The 21,465-nt window shown below is 37.6% G+C and overlaps 2 protein-coding genes across 9 annotated transcripts in view; one reads left to right on the plus strand and one right to left on the minus strand.

The window, feature by feature from the left end:
- Window positions 1-21,465, minus strand: part of LOC134732631 (uncharacterized) — a 472,983-nt gene that overhangs the window by 72,072 nt on the left and 379,446 nt on the right. The window lies entirely within an intron of this gene.
- The window catches only part of LOC129463457 (tripeptidyl-peptidase 2-like), a 76,453-nt gene that overhangs the window by 19,236 nt on the left and 35,752 nt on the right, over window positions 1-21,465 (plus strand). For 2 of the 8 annotated variants that reach the window (XM_063618981.1, XM_063618982.1), the window contains exon 3: window positions 2,823-2,927. In XM_063618981.1, coding sequence (XP_063475051.1) covers window positions 2,823-2,927 — 105 coding nt within the window. Of the gene's footprint in view, window positions 1-2,822; window positions 2,928-3,376; window positions 4,393-9,688; window positions 9,804-12,776; window positions 17,904-18,893; window positions 21,053-21,465 lie in introns of those variants that run through there. The other 6 variants (XR_010115972.1, XR_010115971.1, XR_010115970.1 and 3 more) reach the window with 6 other exon arrangements.

Here is a 21,465-nt window from a genome sequence, read left to right on the forward strand (position 1 = left end):
TAGTTAGTGATAGAGTTTGGATTCAGAGCCAGATTTACCTGACTTTAAATCCCATATCCTTTGTACAGAATTTTTGGTTTCCATGATAGAACTAGGTTCCAGTTTTCAGCTTTCCTGTTGTTCCGGCAAGTAATTTGATTTCTCTGCTGCTTTGCTTTCTCTATTTGTAAACTAGGCATACTGTTTGCATCGCTGTACCAGAAGTTTAAAGTGTTTTAAAATACTTTGAGATAGTTTGAAAGATTATTACAAGATTTTAGCAGTTTATTGAGATAGTGTATGTTGAAAGCACTTTTTAAACCATGAAGCATTGTATAAATGAAAGGTATTATTCTAATTGAATTATTTATGGATGAGAAAAAAGAAGTGATAAAGACATTAAGTAACTACTTAGAGTATGAAACACATTGTTGTCGTACATGAGCATCCTTATCCAATTTAAGCTTATTAGAGTAGAAGTAATACACTTTTTTGCTCAGTAGTGTATCATTGGAATTGGAAAGCATTTAGTGAATGAACAGGTTACTTTTTTTTTTCTGTAGATTCCTGCAAGCTGGACAAATCCCTCAGGCAAATACCATATTGGCATAAAAAAATGGCTATGACTTCTATCCTAAGGCTCTCAAGGAAAGGATACAGGTAATGTACAATCTGGTACCAATGACTTGTATTCTTCTGACGTGTCTTCTTCCTCAGATTTTATTCCTAGTGAAGAATAAGAAATATTTCATAAAATCTCATTAACTCTTAGTTTTTTGGGTGGTTGGTGGCTTTCAAACAATGACTGCTTAAAGATTCTGCTCAATGGAATGTCATCCATGTAAAGTCGTGATTCTTAATCTTGGGTACATGGACAAGTTTAGGGAATCTGTGAATACACTGAAATTATATTCAGATTTTTGTGTTTTTCTGGGAGATGGGATATAGCTTTCACTGGATTTTTGAAGGACTTACTTGAAAAAGGCTAAAGGCAGTAGATTCAAAGTCCAGACCACCTTTTCGTTTCTGTTCCTGTAGTTTCTGTGATAATGTCCCTCCCCTGTTTAACTAGCCTTCTTGCTCCCAGTTAGTCATCATTTAGTATTAAGGTAAGTGTTAATCAGACCTAAAACTGCTGAAGTGTAAGAAGTACCAGTGTGCCATTAGAAAAATGAGTGGTAAGCAAATAATAAAGGGCCTGCTTTAAAACAGTTCAATAGAACTTTCTGTGATAATGGAAATGTTTGAAATATTCAGTTTCTGCTCTAACCATTATGGTAGTCACTAGCCGTGTCGCTATTGAGAATTTGAAATATGTCTAGTGTGACTGACGAATTGAAATTTTATCTTATGTAATATTTTTAAATTTAAGTTTAAATAGTGTCATGTGGCTAGTGACTACCATATTGAGAATGCTGATACAAGTAGCTGATACAAGTACCTAATACAAGTCCAGGGTTGCAGCTGTGAAATAAGTTGTAATCCTGGGAAGTGAGCTTGATGGATAAGATGTATGGGCCCTTGCCTCTGTAGTGTTATTTCCCCAAGGGCCTGTGAAGCATAAGAAGTTACTCAGATTACCTTATTTGTCAGTTTCTAATCATTCTGCAAAACAAACAAGAATAATGCGTATAACTTTTATTACATAATATGTTATTTTAAAATTTCAGGCTGGAATGCAGTGGCATGATCATAGCTAATTACTGCCTCAACCTCCTGGGCAATCCTCCCGTGTAGCTGGGACTATAGGCACACACCACCACACTCATCTAATTTTTGCATTTTTTGTAGGGATAGGGTTTCACCATGTTGCCCAGGCTAGTCTCGAACTCCTGGGCTCAAGTGATCCACCTGCCTCATTCTCCCAAAGGGCTGGGACTACAGATGTGAACCATTGCATGACTGCATTTTATATAGTATATTAAATGTAATCAGCTGTGTTGATAAGATGTAATTTAATATGCAAATATAGTGTTGTGAAAGTGGACTGTTCCTTTAGCTGTGTTGGGAGATACCAAGAGTTAAAGACACTGAAGATAAAGGTTAAAACCAATTTCAGTAACATAGAACCCTATCAAGTCAAAGAGGATGGAAAAGAAAATAAAGCGGGAGGCAATTGAGGCAGCCTGCCTTGTCTGTCAAAATGCAGCTGTAGTCTTCTGCGTACACTAGGCTTATGTCATTTCCCAATTTTGTATGGGCCCAGAATACAACATTTTCTTCCTTTTAATGACTGGGAATTCAGTCAGTATTCTTGGAGAAGAGAAGGTTTTAAATTGGGGAATATGATACATAAAAATACATCTGGATGTGTCTTGGTAAACTTCTCTTAAACCCTGGGTACAATGAATTGACTAACCAGTTTTTAATAAGTGATCCATGGCTTTATCTGCTTCATTAGAAACTTTTTTTTTTTCTTTTTGAGACAGAGTCTCACTCTGTTGCCCAGGCTGGAGTGCAGTGGCTCAATCTCAGCTCACTGCAGCCTCCGCCTCCCGGGTTCAAGTGATTCTCGTGCCTTAGCCTCCCAAGTAGCTGGGATTACAGGCACCTGCCACCCTACCTGGCTAATTTTTGTATTTTTAGTAGAGACGGGGTTTCACCTTGTTGGCCAGGCTGGTCTTGAACTCCTGGCCTCGGGTGATCCGCCTACCTCAGCCTTCCAAATTATTAGGGTTACAGGCGTGAGCCACCACACCCGGCCAGAAATGATTTTTTAAAACCTCTCTCTGAGAATTGTGTAGTACCACAACTGTACCAACAAAGTCCACTTATAAATGCCTGTCTAGGTTTACCTGAGTATTTGTCAGCCTAATGATAAGGTAATTTTTCTGTCTTTGCAGAAAGAACGGAAGGAAAAAATCTGGGACCCTGTTCACAGAGTGGCCCTTGCAGAAGCCTGTAGAAAACAGGAAGAATTTGACGTTGCCAACAACGGCTCTTCTCAAGTTGGTGCTAGTCGATTTCATTTAAACATTACCCTAGAACCATATTCCCATAGAGTTTTTAAGAACTGATAGACTGTTTTTTTGCAAATTTTCTTTTTTCACAAATTTTCTTTTAAGTTGGTTAATTTAACTAATTTTTCCTTTATTATTTATCCTCAAGTCAATGCACATATGTATGAATTTTTAAAATTTAACACATAATACACATAGGGTGAAAGTACATAGATTGTGTTTGGTTGTGAATTCTCCCATGAAAGCTGCACCTGGGAATTTCTCTTGTGCCCCTTCCTCGTCACTGCTCCCTTTCTCCTTCCGAAAGACAACCACTGCCTTGACTTCTAACAATGCAGATGATTTTGCCTATTTTGATTTGTGTAAAATGGAACCATATAGTATGGTTTTGGGTTTTTTTTTTTTTTTTTTTGAGACGGAGTCTTGCTCTGTTCCAGGCTGGAGTGCAGTGGTGTGATCTCGGCTCAATTGCAACCTCCACCTCCGCCTTCCGGGTTCAAGCTATTCTCACCTCAGCCTCCTGAGTAGCTGGGATTACAGGCACGTGCCACCACACCCAACTAATTTTTTTTTTTTGCATTTTTAGTAGAGATAAGGTTTCACCATGTTGGCCAGGCTGGTCTTGAACTCCCAACCTTGTGATCTGCCCACCTTGGCCTCCCAAAGTGCTGGGATTACAGGCATGAGCCACCGTGCCCAGCCTATGTATTCTCTAATTATATGTATTATTGTCACTTTTTTAAAAAGGGATTTCAAAACACTTCATTTTTCAGTTAATATATTAGACCTCAAGGTCCTTGTTTGAAAACATGGGAGGGTGTAGTCCTTGGTTCCCATATACTGATTTGTGGAATTGATACTGATGAACTGATTATCTCTAAGTCACCTGAATTATTTTAAAAGTAATTAAGATTTCTGGGCTTTATCCCCTGATAATTCTGATTGACTAAGTGGGATGAGAAACAGCATCGATGTTTATGATAGCCTTTACATGATTGTGATTTGCGTGAAATTTAGTAATTATTGGCCAAGATAATAATTTGCTATCCTACTAGTTTCTGATGTGACAGCCTCAGATTATCATAAGGACAAATAACTTGCTCAGAATTGCACAGCTAAGTTGCTGAATTGAGATTTGAATCCATATTTCTTCCCTCTAGGTTAATACTCACACCACACTATTTATAGAAGGCAGATTGATTTTAAGCAATATTAAGTGCTTTTGATCAAAGACGACTACCTTTTTCAATAAATTGCCAAATAGTAAATATTTTTAGTACTCTCTTCTGACTACTCAGCACTCCCCTTGTATCATGAAAACCTAGGCAATATGTAACTGAACCAGGAAGGCCATGTTCCAGCAAAGCTTCATTTAGACAACTTTGTCACCAGCTAGATTTGGCCCATGCACCATGATTTGTCAACCCCTGCTGGATCTTAATATAGTAACATGGTGAGTCTGGAGATATTCGTCTCAATTTCAGTATTTATATGCCTTTCTATCTCCCAGCTTATTTCTGTTTAAACCAGTCATTTTCCTAATTATTTGAGTACCTAACTTATTTTTTTATATATACCGTAGGTTAGAGAAATGTTTTGGAGAGGTAACACATGCTAGTACCAGTTGTTGTCTAGTTTGTACATAATCGAATTTAAAGCACTTGGTTTTATTCATGACCACAGAGCTAAAATAAGGCTTCACTTACCCCATTAAATGTTTCTATTTAACATGGCAGTTTCTAAAAGATACAAGATGATTCATGGGTTTTATTATTTATTTGGATTCTTAAGAAATAAATTTGAGATAGAAAAGGTCCTGATATAAAAATCTAAAAGTCAATAGATAACCTATTTTATAGCAGTTTTTGAGTTGCTTTTGGAAATGAGTTAGATGACAAATATGTAACAAACATATCTTGGCTAAATGGAATCACCAGCGTGTAGCACAGTGTATTTCCCAAAGCAGGCCTAGTGAGTGAATAAATGAGATTGAGTAAAATAACTATTTTTTAGATCTTTACTGTATTAATGGATATCTGCTTCATTGAATTGAATGACAAGTTGCATAGATAGAACAACATTTTCTTACAGGTTTTCAGGGTAAAATAATTTTACTGTGGATTAACATTGTATCTTTGGCTGTATGTTAATACAGCTTTCAGAAGGACAGAATGTACTAATGTTTATCAGTTTTCCAACTGACTAGGCAAATAAACTAATCAGGGAGGAACTTCAAAGTCAAGTGGAATTGCTAAATTCTTTTGAGAAGAAATACAGCGAATTTCCCCCAATAAAGCAGCATACATTATACACAATATGTAGGTTTTTATCCCTCACCCTTCTCCCATCCTTCCCTCTTCTGAGTGTCCAGTGTTCATTATACCACTCTGTATGGCTTGGCATACCCATAGCTTGACTCCTACTAATAAGTGAGAACATACAGTGTTTGGTTTTCCAATCCTGAGTTACTTCACTTAGAATAATGGCCTCTAGTTCCATCTAAATTGTTGCAAAAGACATTGAAAGACAAGCTACTTGGAATGTTGTGGGGAAACAGGAATGTAATCTGGATGCCGGGAGAAATGCTGTCTGCTTTTTCCTGTTGATCACAGCTTCCCTGCTCTTGGCATATCTACCTTCTAGTTAGGGACACTTGAAGATACTTAATCTATGGCCCTGTACTATGAACTTGGTAAGATGAGGTAGCTGGTCTTCAAGAGTCATCTTTCAATATTAAATTTCTATTAATTCATCAAAGAAGTTGGAGAAGTACATGGGAAAGGGCACCATGAGGTTAAAAAAAAAAAAAAAATCCTGGTTCTTGAAAGTTACATGAAATACAGACTCTTATCTTGCCTATGACTACTCTCATCACAGAACAGTTAATAGACAATGTTATGATTTTGAAAATATTAAACACCCATTAATGCACCATTCTAGATCATTTTAAATGGTCAGTAAAATTGAAGACTTAGCTATTGCTCTATATCAAGTAAAATAATTTTTTAAGTCTTCAAATTGCAGAATAATGTAACAATATCTGTGGTGGCATGACTTCATCCTCTGCAGGTGGATGAAGGAATATATATTATTAAATATTCAATTTACTGGGAATACAGTTGATGAAGCATGCTGAAAAGTGAATGAGGTTACTTAATAGACTACGCCTTCAAATAAATAAGGAAAGATTGCTGCCCTGCTTGGTATTTTCTATTTTAAATCTTCAAGCCAGCAGTTATTATTATAAATTAGTGCCTCTAAAGTGAGTTCTCAAGGAAGTTTTCTATCGATGAACTGAATTTCCACTTTAAACCTGTCTGTTCAAGTTCAGAGAATACTACTGGTGAATTTGAAGTTAAGGGTGAAATTCAGTTGCGTTAGCTTTCTATTGCTGCTGTAACAAATTACCACAAATTTAGAGGCTTGAAACAACACACATTTATCAACTTACACTCCTCAAGGTCAGAAGTCCAAAGGGAGCTGCCCTGGGTTACGCCTAAGGCATCTGCAGGGCTGTGCTTCTTCTGAAGGTTCTAAGGGAGAATTTGTTCATCTCCTTTTCCCAGCTTCTGGAAGCTGCCACCTTCCTTGGCCCATGGCCCCTTCATCCTCCTCAGAATCAGCAACCACGTCACTCCAACTTCTACTGCCACATCCCCTTCTCTCACTCTCTTGCCTCCCTTCCCCTCAGAAGGAGCCTTGTGATTACACTGGGCCCACCCAGATAGTCCAGCATCACCTCTGCATCTCAAGATCCTTATTCATATCTGCAAAGTCCCTTGTGCCATGTAAGGGAACATGTCCACACATTCCAGGAATTAGAGCACAGACATCTTTTGGGGGCATTATTCTGTTGGCCACATCAGTCTATTCAGATTTTCTCCTTTCCCACATTTCCAGGGGTGCACACGTCATGACACAAAGCCTACACAGAGAGAAGCCATGGAAACAAGACAATGGGGGACAAGCCACAGTGAATACTTTACACATTTCACGCTCTGAATACTTGACATTACCTTGCCACATTTCTGTCCCGTGTAACAGACCTATTCATTTCACAGAACTGCTGATATAATCTTCCGCTTTCAATACAGCAACACAGTTTCATAGCTCACTTTCCATACCTGGAATGTGCTTTGTTCCTGTTGCAGCCTCCTTGACAACTGTGATGTTACAGAAATTAACACACACACACCCTCTCTCTTAGATCCCTCTTTATGGTGTGTGAAGCTCAGGTGGTTCTTAACACCTAACAGGGCACACCGGGAACATTAAACCCATGAGGCTATGTTCAGCCCAATAAGATCCTTTCAATTTCTACACAATTTATCTGTAATATATTCAAGCTGTTGATATCTTTGATGGCTCCTTTTGGGGTTTATAACCTTGATCCAGAAGATGCCTACTCCATCAGAATAAATCTTTGTAAATTTGCTTCTAGTTTATGTGTACTCCCTCCCTTGAAAAAGTTGCCCACAAATCTATTTTTTTCCTCAAATATGTGAGAACATGGACTTGCAGATCCTGATGTGGCTGTGAGTGCCATGTGTCCACAGTGTGCCCAGAAATGTAGGTGTGAGCCTAGATGGATGTTCTTAGCTGGCACCACTGCAGGTCACTTTGCCCCCAGGTGGCTCATATGTTTTCTAGCTCTTATACCACCCTCGCCTCCACCCAGAGGAAGCTCATCTGTGCCCAAAGGCAAAACTCAGGCACCCTGAGAACCTACATCCCCTGGCACGAACTTCTGGCCGGCCCTTGACAGTTTCTTTATTTAATAGCAAAGTCACTTCAGGCCTACCAGGTGTCTCTTAGCTATTGCCTGGGAATTTGAGGAACTGTTGGAGGCTTGCCTGTGCCACAGGAGAAACATCAGAGACTCCCAGGACTATCTAAGGCCCCTTCTGACTGGGCCAGCAGTTACCACCTTGGCGCCTGTGTGTGTTGGCATGGCGCCATTGACACCTAGGACTCTCTCTGCTGGTAGAAGCATGCTCCACCCAGCGCCATGTGCCATCACTGCCCCAAACCATCTGGAGGGCTTTGTGCTCCCCACCCTGGGCTCAACTGAGGCAAAGCAGGTGCAAGGCCCTTTCTCAGAAACCCTCTATAGCATCTGATATTTGACCATCCTCACTCGGGGGTGGGGCCCAGGAAGCTGCATTTTAGACAAATACCCCAATTTACTTGGAGGCAAATAGTACATAAGCCACACTGTGTACACATACATTTCAAATACAAAGATTTCAGATCAGACCTGTCCCTTCATTTTCATGATTTTGCTTTTTTTGACAGTGCAGCAATTCCTGGATTGAGGACAAACACTGAATAACTAAGCTATTCTTTATCTGAAGCACACTAGCATATCCTGCCTTTGTTTAAGCCAAATGTGCCTCCTCTGCTGTTATATATGATTGTTAAAGCACCGTGGCCTCAATTAACTGAGGACAAGCCACAGCCGTTATCAATACTAAATTGCTAAAATTGTTAACATCGTTGAGAATAGGAAAGAGAAATAAATGGGACTTCAGACAAGGAATAAATAAGGGGAATGGTTTCACTTGCCAGGAAAATGAAAGCTATTCCTTATGTCAAAAGGCACTGGGCAATGAACCATTGAGATGTACATAGCCATACCTTGCCAGTGACAATTAGAAATTAGCAATCTAACCATTATCTTCTGTCCTCCAGTTAGTAATAGGGCAGAGAGTAGTTCTTAAAAATGTGTTCACCAGACCGACAGCATCAGCATCACCTGGGCACGTGTCAGAAAGTGTAATTTCTTGGGTGCCTCCCAGACCCACTGAGTAAGAGACTCGAGGATGGAACCCAGTAATCTTCATTTTGACAAGCGTTAACAAGAATCTTTTGGTGGTTCTGATGCAGGCTAAACTTAGAGAACCCCTAGTATAAATAGAAGCCAGGAGCAAGTTATTTCTGTATCATGCAGTGACTGAAAGTAAAAAAAAAAAGCTGAGATGAAGTAGTTACAGGAAAGGAAGTAAGAAACACTAAGGGAAAAAGTCTCCAACACAAATCAGATTTACATTAAAGAATCTGGTTATTTTCAGACAGCTGAATCAGATGCTCAAACCTTTTTTTTAGCGTTCTGTGCCCACTTCTGGTCTATATCTTCCTCCCACTGGAAAAATCCTTCAGTTCGATTTAATTAGCATTACAGTTTACGATGTGTGTTCATACACAGTATCTCATTTGATCTTCATAGTAATCCATGCAATAGGCAGAAATTATTCCCGTTTTATAAAAGAGATAACTGAAACTGAGAGATTAAGGGATTTACATGAAACCCCACAACTATTAATTAGCAGAGGCAGAATTTGAATTCTAGGCCTTTGCTAATCCATGATCTTTCTGTGGACTAAATTTAGCTACCTTTGGGAAATTCCTCCTAAAGGATTTATTTCAGAATTTTTCAACTTCAGCACTACTGACATTTGGGGGGTTGCTAATTGTGGGGGGGCTGCATTTGTCATTAAGTAGCAGTCGTGTCTTCCAACCACTGGATAGTAGTAGCACCCCCCTACATAACCACCCCTAAGTTATGACAACCAAAAATGTCTCCAAACATTGCCAAATGTCCGCAGGAGGGAGTGTGGGGTAAAAGCATCCCTTTGAGATTTATTTTAACTAAACAAGTGATTCTCAAGCTTTAGTGTACATCAGAATCACCTGGAGAGCATTAAACTTCAGATTGCCAGGGCCCACCTCTAGAATTTCTGATTCAATAGGTCTGAAAGGGACCTGAGAATTTGCGACTCTAAGAAGTTCCCAAGTTATGCAGATGCTGTTGGTCTGAGGAACACAGTTGGAAAAACAATGGGCCAAACCATTTATTCATAAAAGGTATGTTTGCTTTTTTAAATATTTCATTACACAAAAATGAATAATCCCACAACACAGCAGCTCTGAATACATCTTCTTCCCATATATCCACCAAGCTGATGTTGAAGCTCAAATGGGGTTTCCATTATTAATACTTGACCTTTGAATATTATTTAAACAAAAAGTACTCTTCTGCTGCTCAGTGGGAAATCTCTCATACTTCTTACTTCACACATCTCTTTATGAAATTTTTATACGAGTGAGATCATGCAATATGTGTCTTTCTGTGCCTGGCTTATTTATTTCACCTAACGTAACGTCCTCTAGGTTCATGCATACTGTCTCAAATGACAGGATGTCCTTTTTCATAGCTGAATACTATTCCATTGTGTATATATACCATATTTTCTTTATTCATCATTGAATGATGGTTTTATACCATGGTTATCATGAATAGTACTGCAATAGACATTGGAGTGAAGCTATCTCTCCAACATACTGATTTCATTTCCTTTGGCTATATACCTAGTCCTGGGATTGCTGGATCATATGGTAGTTCTATTTTTATTTTTTTTAGTAACCTCCATACTGTTTTCCACAATGGCTGTACTAATTTACATTCCCACCAACAGTGTGCAAGGGTTCCCTTTTCTCCATATCCTCACCAACACTTGCAATCTTTCTTATTTTTGACAATAGCCATTCTAATAGGTGTGAGGCGGTATCTCACTGTGGTTTTAATTTGCATTTCTTTGGTGATTAGTGATGTTCAGCATTTTTTCATATTCCTGTTGGCCATTTGTATGTCTTCTTTTGAGAAATGTCTATTAAGGTCATTTGCCCATTTTTAAATTGGGTTATTTGTTTTCTTACTATTGAGTTGTTTGAGTTCCTTGTTAAGTTTGGATGTTAACCCCTTATGAGATGTATGGTTTGCAAATATTTTCTCCCGTTTCATAGGTTGTCTGTTCCCTCTTGATTATTTCCTTAGCTGTGCAGAAACTTCTTAGTTTAATGTAATCTTATTTCTCTATTTTTGGTGTTGCTGCCTGTGCTTTTGGGGTCATATCCAAAAAATTATTATCCAGACCCATGTCATGGAGCTTCTCTCCTATGTTATCTTCTAGTAGTTTTGCAGTTTCAGGTCTACATTTACGTTGTTGATCTATTGTAAGTTAATTTTTACAGTGTGACATAGGGTCTAATTTCATTCTTCTGCTTATGGATATTCAACCGTCCTAACACTACTTACTAATAAAACTGTCTATTTTCCATTGTGAGTTCTTGGTGCCTTGGTTGAAAATCAATTAACCGCAAGTACTTGTATTGATTTCTAGGTCCTCTATTCTGTTTCATTGGTCTATGTGTCTGTTTTTATGCCAGTATCATGCTGTCTTAATAGTAAATTTTGTAGCAGACTTTATAGTAGATTTTGAAGTTAGGTAATTTGATACCTCCAGCTTTGCTCTTTTTGCTCAAGATTGCTTTGGCAATTCAGGTGAAAGTATGGTTTTTTTAAAGGAAGGCTGTTTTTCTTTAAAAGAGTGAGTTGACTTTTATTAAAAGATTTTAAAGTTTATAACAATAAGGAAAGTGTCCCTAGCCAATACTTTTAAAGTAGTAGGAAGTCTAGGCAAGGTGAAATATTCCTATAATCTGCATGTTATTGCCAGTTCTCACAGGCTGGCATCAACTCTGACCAGCCAGCAGGTTTTCAAGCAGTGCTGAAACACCTGAAGATTTGCAAATGAAGGCATTTCTCTGTGTCCTTGATGCTTAAAGTGTGGTCCTGGAACCACCAGGGAACTTAGAAATCCACAGTCTCAGGCCTCAACCCAAACCCACTAAAGCAGAACCTGCATTTTAACAAGAGTTCCAGCTGTTTCACATACCCATTAAAGTATGAGAAACACTGCCTAGATAAAGCTGTCAATTTTTCATCATCGTTATTAAGTAGACAAAAAAACCTTGGTGAACAAAAAAGATCAATTTCGTTTATACAGTAAAGAAAACAAGACCTATTCCAGAAGTTAGCAAATGTCATTTTAAGTTACATTAGATGTATGTGAAAGATACATTGTGTATATTAAACTTTTCTAAATTTTTAGAAACTAAATAATTATACAGAGGGGATATCTGGAAACAAAAGAACAAAATTTTTCTTTTCATGTGTACTGTTTTTAATAAAAACTATACAAAGGCCATGGGTAAGATTCAAAGTAGAGAATATTGACCAGGCACGGTGGCTCACGCCTGAAATGCCAACACTTTGGGAGGCTGAGGTGGGAGGATCACTTGAGTTCAGGAGTTCAACACCAGCCTGGGCAACATAGTGAGACCTTGTCTCTACAAAAAATTTAAAAATTACCTTGCTGTGGCTGGGCGCGGTGGCTCACACCTGTAATCCTAGCACTTTGGGAGGCCAAGGCAGGCAGATCACAAGGTCAGGAGATCGTGACCATCCTGGCTAACACAGTGAAACCCCGTCTCTACTAAAAATACAAAAAAAATTAACCTCAGGCATGGTGGCGGGTGCCTGTAGTCCCAGCTACTGGGGAGGCTGAGGCAGGAGAATGGCGTGAACCTGGGAGGCTAAGCTTGCAGTGAGCCGAGATTGCGCCACTGCACTCCAGCCTGGGCGACAGAGGGAGACTCTGTCTCAAAAAAAAAAAAAAAAAAAATTACCCTGCTGTGGTGGCACATGCTTGTAGTCCCAGCTACTGAGGAGGCTAAGGTGGGAGGACTGCTTGAGCCTGGGAGTTCAAGCCTGCAGTGAGCTGTGATAGTGTTACTGCACTCCAGCCTGGGTGACAGAGCAAGATGCTGTCAAAAAAAAAAGAAAACATCAAAGTAGAGACTATCACAGTTAACAGGATTAGTATTAAGGCACGGTCTTATTTTGATTAAAATTTCCCTTAGAATTTGAATCTCGGTAATTTTCTGGTTCAATTTTGTGTAAACTGAACAACTAACTGACTACATTTATTCAAATAGGCAAACAGGAGATAATCATGGCAGACAAGAGGCAGGACTAGATTGCAACTCTGTCTCTGATTAACAGAGAAGGGTGTGGAGTCTCGTAATGTGAATTTTAGCACCAGAACAACTCCAAGAACAAATCCCGAGAAGAACCACAGACCCTCTGAAGGACCCGGGAGGCGGAGGTTGCGGTGAGCTGAGACCGTGCCATTGCATTCCAGCCTGAGCAACAAGAGCAAAACTCCGTAAAAAAAAAAAAAAAAAAAAAAAAAAAAAAACAGCCTGCAGCCCTAGACGCTGTGACAGAGCCTACCCAAATGAGAATGAACCAGAAAACCAACTCTAGTAATATGACAAAACAAGCCTCATTAACACCCCCCAAAAAAATCACTCTGGTTCACCAGCAATGGATCCAAACCAAGAATAAATTTCTGATTTATCTGAAAAATAATTCAAGAGGTTAGTTATTAAGCTAATCGTGGAGGCACCAGAAAAACGTAAAGCCCAATGCAAGGAAATCCAAAAAATGACACAAGAAGTGAAGGGAGAAATATTCAAGGAAAAAGATAGCATGAAGAAAAAAACAATCAAAATTTCAGGAAATATTGAACACACTTATAGACGTGCCCAGTGCTCTGGAAAGTCTCAGCAATTGAATTAAACAAGCAGAAGAAAGAAATTCAGAGCTCAAGGCAAGATCTTTGAATTAACCCAATCCAACAAAGACAAAGGAAAAAGAATAAGAAAATATGAACAAAGCCTCTAAGAAGCCTGGGATTACATTAAATGACCAAACCTAAGAATAATCAGTATTTCTGAGAAAGAAAAGAAATCTAAAACTTTGGAAAACATAGTTGAGGGAATAATCGAGGAAAACTTCCCGGGCCTTGCTAAAGACCTAGACATCCAAATACAAGAAGCACAAAGAACACCTGGGAAATTTCTCACAAAAAGATTGTTGCCTAGGCACATTTTCATCAGATTATTTAAAGTTACTATGAAGGAAAGAATCCTAAGAGCTATGGGACAAAAGTACCAGCAGATTTCTCAGCAGAAACCCTACAAACTAGAAGGGTTTGGGGCCCTATCTTCAGCCTCCTCAAACAAAACGATTATCAGCCAAGAATTTTGTATCCAGCAAAACTAAGCATCATATATTAAAGAAAGATACAGTCTTTTTCAGACAAACAAATGCTGAGAGAATTCACCACAACCAAGCCACCACTACAAGAACTACTAAAAGGAGCTCTAAATCTTGAAACAAATCCTGGAAACACATCAAAACAAAACCTCTTTAAAGCCTAAAGCACACAGGACCTATAAAAAAAAAATACAAGTTGAAAAGCAAAAACAAAACAAAACAAAAAAAAAGAAAACAAGGTACACAGGCAACAAATAGCATGATGAATGCAATGGTACCTCACATCTCAATAGTAACAATGAATGTAAATGGCCTAAATGCTCCACTTAAAAGATACAGAAGTGCAGAATGGATAAGAACTCACCAACCAACTATCTGCTGCCTTCAGGAGACTCACCTAACACATAAGGACTCACATAAAGTTAATGGGTGGAAAAGAGCATTTCATGCAAATGGACATCAAAAGCGAGCAGGGGTATCTATTTTTGAATCAGACAAAACAAACTTTAAAGCAACAGCAGTTAAAAGAGACAGGTACATTAGATAATGGTAAAAGGCCTTGTCCACCAGGAAAATATCACAATCCTAAAGATATGTGAACCTAGCACTGGAGCTCCCAAATTTATAAAGCAATTACTAATAGACCTAAGAAATGAGATAGTCAACAACACAATAATAGTGGGGGACTTCAATACTCCACTGACATCAAGACAGAAAGCCAAAAAAAAAAAAAAATGGATTTGAACTATCCCTTGGAACAATTGGGCTTAACAGATTTATACAGAACATTTCATCCAACAACCGCAGAATACACATTCTATTCAAAAGCACGTGGAACTTTCTCCAAGATAGGCCATATGATAGGCCATAAAACAAGCCTCAACAAACTTAAGAAAAGTGAAATTATATCAAGCCATCTCTCATACCACAGTGGAATAAAACTAGAAGTCAACTCCAAAAGGAACCTTCAAAACGCACATATATGGAAATTAAATAACCTGCTCCTGAATGAGCATGGGGTCATAAACAAAATAAAGATGGAAATTTAAAAATTCTTCAAACTGAATGACAATAATGACACGACCTATCAAAACCTCTGGGATACAGCAATGGTGATGCTAAGAGGAAAGTTTATAGCCCTAAATGCCTACATCAAAAAGATTGAAAGAGCACAAACTAACATTCTGAGGTCACACCTCAAGAAACTAGAGAAACAAGAACAAATCAAGGCCAAACCCCACAGAAGAAAGGAAATAATCAAGATCAGCACAGAATGAAATGAAATTGAAACAAAAAAAATACAAAAGATAAATGACACAAAAAGCTGGTTCTTTGGAAAGATAAAATTGATAGAGCATTAGCAAGATTAACCAATAAAAGAAGAGAGAAAATCCAAATAACCTCACTAAGAAAAAAATCGGGAGATAATTACAACTGACACCACCGAAATATGAAAGATCATTCAAGGCTGCTATGAACACCTTTACGCACGTAAACTAAAAAACCTAGAAGAGATGGATAAACTCCTGAAAATATACAACTCTCCTAGCTTAAATCAGGAAGAATTAGATACCCTAAACAGACCAATAATAAGCAGTGAGATTGAAATGGTAATTTAAAAATTACCAACAAAAAAAAGTCCAGGACCAGAGAGAATCACAGCAGATTTCTACCAGACATTCAGAGAATTGGTACCAATCCTTTTGACACCATTCCACAAGATAGAGAAAGAGGGAACCCTTCCTAATTCATTCTATAAAGCCAGCATCACCCTAATACCAAAACCAGGAAAGGGCATAACCAAAAAAGAAAACTACAGACCAATATCCCTGATGAACATAGATGCTAAAATCCTTAACAAAATACTAGCTAACCAAATCCAACAACGTATCAAAAAGATAACCCACCATGATCAAGTGGGTTTCATTCCAGAGATGCAGAGATGGTTTAACATGCACAAGACAATACACCACATAAACATAATTAAAAACAAACATCACAAGATCATCTCAATAGATGCAGAAAAAGCATTTGACAAAATCCAGCATCGGTTTATGATTAAAACTCTCAGCAAAATCGGCATACAAGGGACATATCTTAATGTAATAAAAGCCATCCATGACGAACCCACAGCCAACGTTAATACTGAATGGGGAAAAGTTGAAAGCATTCCCTCTGAGAACTGGAACAAGACAAGGACGTGCATTCTCACCACTCCTCTTCAACATACTACTGGAAGTCCTAACCGGAGCAATCAGACAAGAGAAAGAAATAAAGGGCACCCAAATCAGTAAAGAGGAAGTCAAACTGTCACTGTTTGCTGACAATATGATTGTTTAACTCGAAAATCATAAAGACTCCTCCAGAAAGTTCCTAGAAATGATAAAAGAATTCAGCAAAGTTTCCAGATACAAGATTAATGTACACAAATCAGTAGCTCTTCTATATACCAACAGCGACCAAATGGAGAATCAAATCAAGAATTCAAACCCTTTTACGACAGCTGCAAAAATAAAACATAAAATAAAATACTTAAGAATGTACCTAAACCAGGAAGCTAAAGACCTCTACAAGGAAAACTGCAAAACACTGCTGAAAGAAATCATAGACGACACGAACAAATGGAAACACATCCCATGCTCATGGATGGTTAGAATCAATATTGTGAAAATGATTCTACTGCCAAAAGCAATCTACGAATTCAGTAAAATCCCCATCAAAATACTACCATCATTCTTCACAGAATTAGAAAAAAACAACTCTAAAATTCATATGGAACCAAAAAGGGGCCCACATAGCCAAACCAAGACTAAGCAAAAGGAACAAATCTGGACGCATCACACTACCTGATTTCAATTTATACTATAAAGCCATAGTCACCAAAACAACATGGTACTGGTATGAAAATAGGCACATAGACCAATGGAACAGAATAGAGAACCCAGAAATAAACTCAAATACTTACAGTCAACTGATCTTTGACAAAGCAAGCAAAATCATAAAGTGGAGAAAGGACACCCTTTTCAACAAATGGTGCTGGGATAATTGGCTAGCCACATGTAGGAGAATGAAAATGGATCCTCATCTCTCACCTTATACAACAATCCACTCAAGATGGATTAAGCACTTAAATCTAAGACCTGAAACTATAGAAATTCTAGAAGATGACATCAGAAAAACCCTTCTAGACATTGGCTTAGGCAAGGATGTCATGACCAAGAACCCAAAAGCAAATGCAATAAAAACAAAGATAAATAGTTGGGACTAAATTAAACTAAAGAGCTTTTGCACGGCAAAAGGAACAGTCAAGAGAGTAAACAGACAACCCACGGAGTGGGAGAAAATCTTCACAATCTATACATCTGATAAAGGACTAATATCCAGAATCTACAATGAACTCAAATCAGTAAGAAAAAAACAAACAATCCCATCAAATAGTGGGCTAAGGACATGAATAGATAATTCTCAAAAGGAGATATACAAATAGCCAACAAACAAATGGAAAAATGCTCAACATCTCTAATGATCAGGGAAATGCAAATCAAAACCACAGTGCAATACCACATCACTCCTGCAAGAATGGCCATAATCAAAAAATCAAAAAACAGTAGATTTTGCTGTGGATGTGGTGATCAGGGAACACTTCTCCACTGCTGGGGGGAATGTAAACTAGTACAGCCACTGTGGAAAATGGGGTGGAGACTCCTTAAAGAACTAAAAGCACAAGTACCATTTTATCCAGCAGTCTCACTACTGAGCATCTACACACAGGAAAAGAAGTCATTATACGAAAAAGATACTTGCACATGCATGTTTATAGCAGCACAATTTGCAATTGCAAAATCATGGAACCAACCCAAATGCCCATCAATCAACGAGTGAATAAAGAAACTGTAGTATGTATATACGATGGAATACTGCTTAGCCATAAAAAGGAATTAATTAATGGCATTCGCAGTGACCTGTACCCCAATAACCTATGGAAAAATTTAAAAATAAAATTGGAGACTATTAATCTAAGTGCAGTAACTCAGGAATGGAAAACCAAACATTGTGTGTTCTCACTGATATGTGGGAGCTAAGCTATGAGGATGCAAATCCATAAGAATGATGCAATGGAGTTTGGGGATTTAGGGGGAAGTATAGGAGGGGAGCAAGGGATAAAAGACTACAAATAGGATGCAGTGTATACTGCTCAAGCAATAGGTGCACCAAAATCTCACAAGTCAGCACTGAAGAACTTACTCATGTAACCAAATACCACCTGTACCCCAATAACCTATGGAAAATTTTAAAAATAAAATGAAATGAAATACCAAAAAAAGACACAAATAGGCAAACAGGCAATATGATTTATTAACATATTTTTATTCCTGTATACTTTATTTTTAAAGTGATATTCAGTAGGTCAACACCTATAGATAGATTTTGAAACATTTTGAAATTATTATGAGAATAATGGATAAAGAAACAGTTGCTTTCCTTCTTCCACCTTAAGAAAAAAACACACAATGTAGAAGGTGACTAGAAATCATTTTACTTTGATGGTGCTAATTGAGATAAAACAAATATGTTTCTATTGCATATCATCCTTTTTGGGTCTAATTTAACATTTTAAAAACTAAGCTTCCACATTTTAACAATCAATAATTACGTAATTATAGTCTGCGTATGTTTAAATGATTGAAAAGTAATAGCACAGGACAAATGTCTTATAATTAATTGGATGTTTTATATGAAAAAATAACAAAACGACTCAAGGCTAAAGTAAGAAAAATTTGCAGAATTATTTCTTTTAAATGAATTCACTGTGTATTTAACTAGGGCATACATGTGAAATGAAAAATTCAAGCAAATATTTTACCACTTATTCATTTCATAGAAGAGCTGTCTTTGCCATTCCTGGTTATGGTCAGGTTAATTCCAAGATTTAAAAAATTAAAGCAAAATTTAATTTTTACACCTCTATTGTAATTTCTCTTCTCTTTCAGGGTGTTTGCCCCCAGATGTCCTGCAATGCTAAGTGGCTGCATCAACCCCTCTGTCTGCTAGCTGACCCACCAGAGTTTTCTGATTCACCTCTATGCACTGCAGTACTCTATTATCAAAATAATAACTACATTTTTATGGCAGTCTTCAATGATCTACATTAAAGGAAATGATATGAACCCCAGCTCCCCTGAAACTTCCCTCAAGTACTTCTGTGGTCATTATTGATAAGACCTAAGCCTCAGACTACTTTCCAAAGTGCCAAAGAGATTTCTAAACCCTACTATTAAAAAAAAAAAAAAAAAGCATGAAGATCATTCTCACAGCCACTGTTTTCACGTCAATCATTCTGCTCCTTCTTTTCCTCTTGAAATGTCTGTTGTAGGGTTCTCCCCTTGCCTGCTCACCAGTTTCACCAATTGTTTTGTTACCATTTCATCATAGAAAGTGAATGTAATTCCCTGAAACTTGTCGACCAAAAAAAAAAAAAAAAAGGAACCTGAAAACAATTACCTGGGTAACTGAAAAACAGCAAAGGTTTCCCTTGTATCTCCCTAATAGAAAAGAAACCATACTTGGTGATTATTTGATAACAAAATGAATTAAAGTAGAAAATTTGGGCATTACCCAAAGTGTACTTTATCTTGAATTAGCCATTTGTGCTCTCTATTCAACCGAAATTAAACAAATAATGTTTAACCTACGCCTCTCCACAACAGCTTGAATGTGCTCAGACTCCACCATTTGAATATTTCAGGGAAATTCTTTTCTAGCTTAAACATCTATGTAATTCCCACTGGGGTTGTAGAGAGCCAGAGAGGCATCACATCTGTGTTCTTTCCATACCAGGAATTCAACAAAAAGAAAGATCCAGCCACACATTTATAGCACCTGCTAAAGTGGCATGGAAATCCTGGTACTATTTAATAAGCAAATATTTCAAAGACAACCCTAGAAGTGTTTAAAAGGAAAACTGAATTGGAAAAAGTATTTCATGCCTTCCTTTATTTTCTTTCCTCAATATGTTTACTGAGCCCCATGTGTCACAAATGATGCACATGATGACAGACACAAAGGTGAGTAAGACAGCCTTTGCCTTCAAATATTCCATGCTCAAGTGGGAGAAACAGACAAGGAAATTACCAGCCATTGTAGATGTTGATTTTGACTACACATAAAGATGCCCAGGTATCTTTAAGAGCACAGTTGGGGGTCCCTAAAGTACTCTTAAGATGGGATGGTTGAAGGGAGTTAGGTTTCCATAGAGAGGTGTGGAAAGATCTCAGATCAATGGCATGATATAAAAAATGTGTAATTAGCCTTGATGTTTTCACAGTAGTGATTATGAAGGGGCATCATGTATACACACTGGCATGGCTAATTCATATTTTGAGAGGGGACAGTACACATAAAGTGATTTAAAGACAACCTAGAACCTGAGGTGTGTTCAAACACATTGATTTTGTCCCGGCAATATTTAAAGCCTGCTGGAGTCAGCTTTGTTGTGTGTCAAGCTACTGTGTTTATGAATCTCCCAAGGCTGTTTATTTTAAACACCTTATTTTTGAAATAGCTGATATTCTCATGTGTTTGGCTCTGCAGTTTTAAAGAGCCTTCTCCACTTACACATTGTTTCTTTACATTTCTGTGCTCCCTGAGGTTAATAATAATGAGTCAATGTGAAACCTTCGCAAACACTTTAAATTGCCCTGGAAATGGAAAATCTCAATTATTGTGATTAAAGAATCCCTCCATGGAAAAATAGAGAATAATTTGAGGCTGCTACCAAAGTTAAGTGAAACAAGATCCCAAAATATGGTTTGGTTTTATTTTACATTTCTTCACTTCCCTTCAATATTTTTTGACATTGTAACATTTTTTTTTTTGAGTGAAATATAGCTAGCTATATTTCCTTAGTCTCTTTTTACAATAAATAAAGCAAAAAGGACCATAACAGACTTAGAATATGGTCCAAAGAGAGCAACCCTTGGGATGGAGTCAAATAGAACCAGAAGAAATAGGAGGAAAAATCCACAAAGTAGAAAACTAAAACTTGTCAATCATATGAGAGTTTTAGAAGAGAGTAAATGATATTTTATCAACATGAGAACAGAGTCCTATTGTCATTGTAATGAAACCATAGTGATGCATATACATATACACATACATATATATTCTCCAAATATAGTATATACACACACATATGTGCATACACATATATAGAGTGTGTGTGTGTATCACTACCATGCCACTTCCCAGTTGCACAGAGAAAATTTTACTTTTTTATTGAATAGTGGAGTTATTTTATGCAATGACCGTCAGTGCTGTATAACTACAGTGATAAAATATTCCCTCAATAAGCTATTAGTTATTCTTAAATCACCCTCTCACATGAACTTTCTATAGTATATCTCAGCCCAAAGAATTTGCTTAAATTTTAGAAAAGCACATGTGTCTCTTTAAATTTAAAAACATTAGGAAGTTAAAAATTTGATTTCAGAAGTTGTGCTTAACCATTTATAAGTCTTCAAGTAGAAATATTTCGTGAGAAAAGCTTGAAGCAGTTTCCACAGA

This window comes from Symphalangus syndactylus, chromosome 15, assembly GCF_028878055.3.
Source record: "Symphalangus syndactylus isolate Jambi chromosome 15, NHGRI_mSymSyn1-v2.1_pri, whole genome shotgun sequence".
NCBI classification, from domain to species: Eukaryota; Metazoa; Chordata; class Mammalia; order Primates; family Hylobatidae; genus Symphalangus; species Symphalangus syndactylus.